The sequence below is a fragment of the Loa loa genome (assembly GCF_000183805.2).
Source record: "Loa loa unplaced genomic scaffold supercont3.1110, whole genome shotgun sequence".
Lineage (NCBI taxonomy): Eukaryota > Metazoa > Nematoda > Chromadorea > Rhabditida > Onchocercidae > Loa > Loa loa.
The window spans coordinates 1-3,229 of NW_018109290.1; the positions used below are offsets into that span (position 1 = coordinate 1).

Below are 3,229 nucleotides of genomic sequence, written 5' to 3' on the forward strand. Positions count from 1 at the left end.
AATTAAGTATTGCAAAATCTTTTATCATTTCATTTTGCAATCATTAATTATCGAAATATAAATTAGAAACGTATTTGCTCAAATTTGAGTTTTTCTTTTTCTAACAAGTTAAGGTGTTTAATAGGTTGATTGTTTCATTTTACCTTAAATATTTTATGTAAATTAATCATAAAGAGGAGAATGTACAAAGATGAATTATATATTACAAATGAAATGATTCATTTGTACTTCGTAATCGATGATAGTCAGTCATACAGTCATTATCTTTCTGCTCTAAAATTAGCACAATAACTCGAGAACAATTAACTTATTTTGTTAACAAACGATACAGATAAGATCAAACGATTTCCAATTTTAATTTTTCCGAACTTTTCTCATATCTTATACGTTACTCTTGACGTACGTTACGCTTAACTGTTTAGAGAAATATACGATGTTTATTAATAATTTTACAAATATTTCATTTCTGTTTGTATAATTCAAAACCAATATTTTATTTTCCAATTAATATGTTTGGAAATTTTTTTTTCGGAGATCAATTTACAATTTCTATTTTTTCCGAATTAATTTTATTATATTCATTTAGTCATATTCAATTTGAGATTAGTTTTTATTTCATTTCATTCATGTGTAACGCTCGTTGATAAATTATTACAGGTGAAAAAAAAAAGAAATTGTAAAATTAGAAGAATAAGCAAAATTTTCTTTCCTATTTTTTTTCTAATTCTGTAAATATAAATTTCTTGTAATTAATTATTTATTATTACTTCTCGAGATGCTAAGCTGTAAGAATTAATGTGACAAGTAAAATGGAAATTTATTTTGCTATAAATTGATTACATTTTTCAGCTTTTTATTTCTTCAAAATTGCAATGAACAAAGAGAAAAATGGTTGATGGAAGTGAAGAAGAAGATATTTTTGAGGATGATGCTACAGCATCAGTTTTCGTACCACCAACATATCGGATCACCGTTCAAATTGATTATGAAGAGGGAGAACCGGTTACAATCCATTTTTTTTTTTTAATCGATTGTTTATTTATTATTATTGATTTGAAATAATCAGAAAATTTGAATTCAGATGAATTTTTTTCGTTTGTTTCCTTAATTAAATAATTGATCGATTAAAGAAAAAACAAAGGAAAATTTGAATTTCTAAAATAAATGCTTTCTACTTAATGTTCTATTTGGTTTAAAAAAAAAAAACGCTTTTTATTTCTCTTAATTTTATAAATTTTTCCTTATTATAATACAAATTTGAATCTTTTTAAAAAGTGCTGAAAAATATTTATTGCTAAGATTTTAAGGATATTTATTATTTAAAATATTTGAAATTACTAATTTTCAACTTTTTCTAATTAATTAAATTTATTTCATACTGTCTAATTATAATATTATTGATTTTTGTCACGACAAAAGAAAAAAAAATATTATGAAATAACTTATTCTTTTACAGTTTGGAATTGAATTTGGTAAGAATTTAACAGTATTAGATGTAAAGAAAGAAATGCGAGCTGATGGAATACTGTATCCTGGTGATGTAATTATTTCCATAAATGATGTCATTGTCGAAGATCAGGTTCAATTTTACGATGTAAGTAAGCAATTAATATTATATAAATTATTAATAAATTTGAATTATGATTGACAAGAAAAAAAACACAAAATATTTTTTAAAAAAAACTTAAAATCAAAATTTATTAACTAGATAATTATCACCTGTTTGTATATATGCATTTATTTTGGTGTTAAAATAATTTTCAATTGATAAATTTTTGAAAATTTTAAAAATTATGTAAATTTTATTTCAAAATTTCAACTTTTTTTTTTACATAATCAAATTAATTTTATTCTATCTAATTATGACATTATCGATTTTTTTCTTTTTTTTTTTTTGCAGTTAATAAAGCGTTTATTTCCAATGGTAAAAATAGAAGTGGAAAGAAAATTATGGAAGACACCGTTAACCGATATAAGAGCTCGTCAAATTGGACTTGTTGCAAAAAGGCATCATCAATACTTCATTGCTTACTTACATCGTATCGATGGAATGAAACTTGGTCTATCTGTTAGGGTAATTCATTTCTATGAAATTATATCTATATTAAAATAATTATTATTTATATTTGAAATTAATCACTTTAATTAGTTTGATTATAAATTCAAATGCTTAAATTAGAATATTAATATATTTTGCTTATCATTATCATCAAGATATTTATATATTAGCATTGTTTTTTTTTTTTTTTGTTCCTCAATTCATTCATTCTCATTCTCTTTCTCTCTCTTATCATCTTTATCAGAAATAAAAATGATAGGAAATATCAGATATACTTATGTGCAAAGCATTCCTCAATTTATAGTAATTTCCAGCAAATACATGATCAGGTTGTGGTAACGAAATGTAAAGATGGTAGTATTGTAAGTAAATGCTATCAAGAAGGTGATCATATTCTTGATGTTGATGGTGTACGGGTAATTTATTATTTATTTAAAGACTAAATTTGAAATTAAAACTATTATCTTGTCTATTTTTTTATCGTTTTATCATAATATCAGGTATATTCGAAAGCTGATGCAAAGGAACGGATAATTGCTGGTTTAAGGAGTGCATCTTGCGTTTCCACTGTTGTTGAAAGAAAAGAACCTGAAGATTCAACTTCTATGTATGCTTCTGTTTCTATCTTAATTCTTTTCTTTTTTTTTCAATTTACATTTCATAAATTTATTCAATATTTTTATAAGACAAAAGTTAAATTCGGAATTATTTTGCATTTTCTAAATAATTTCTTCATCTATTCATTTTTATTCTTTTTTTTAAAAAAATATTTTGTGCAAAATTTAGAATTATAATTTCTTTTTTTTTAATTTTTTTATTAATTTTCTCAGAATTTAAATTTGTTTTTTTTCTTCAATATTTTTGCATAAATTTTATTTAATATATGCAGTAGTAATCGAGTATTGCTATTGGTTGGTGATCGAAATCCAAAAATGGCACCAGATGCGATAAAAAATTGGACAACGTGAAGCGGCAAGGATACGTGCATGTGCTGGAAGACAATTCCCGTTAAAAAGTATATTACGTACATCATCCTATAAATCACCTACTACATTACATGTAAGTGTCATTAAGTTTTTAATTAAAAGTGCAAGTTAATTTTAATTTTAATTAAAAGAATAATACATTATGACGAAAATTGGGAAATAGAAATACGTTGGAATAAAATTT

General features: G+C 23.3%; 1 protein-coding gene across 1 annotated transcript; it reads left to right on the forward strand.

The window, feature by feature from the left end:
• Positions 1-888: 888 nt before the first annotated feature.
• On the forward strand, positions 889-3,027 carry LOAG_13907 (hypothetical protein; the record flags this gene model as incomplete). Its single annotated transcript, XM_003149410.1, has 6 exons — positions 889-1,002; positions 1,457-1,594; positions 1,901-2,074; positions 2,374-2,475; positions 2,560-2,666; positions 2,949-3,027. The coding sequence occupies 6 exons, from the start codon at positions 889-891 to the stop codon at positions 3,025-3,027; spliced, it is 714 nt and encodes a 237-aa protein (XP_003149458.1).
• Between the last annotated feature and the right edge of the window lie 202 nt (positions 3,028-3,229).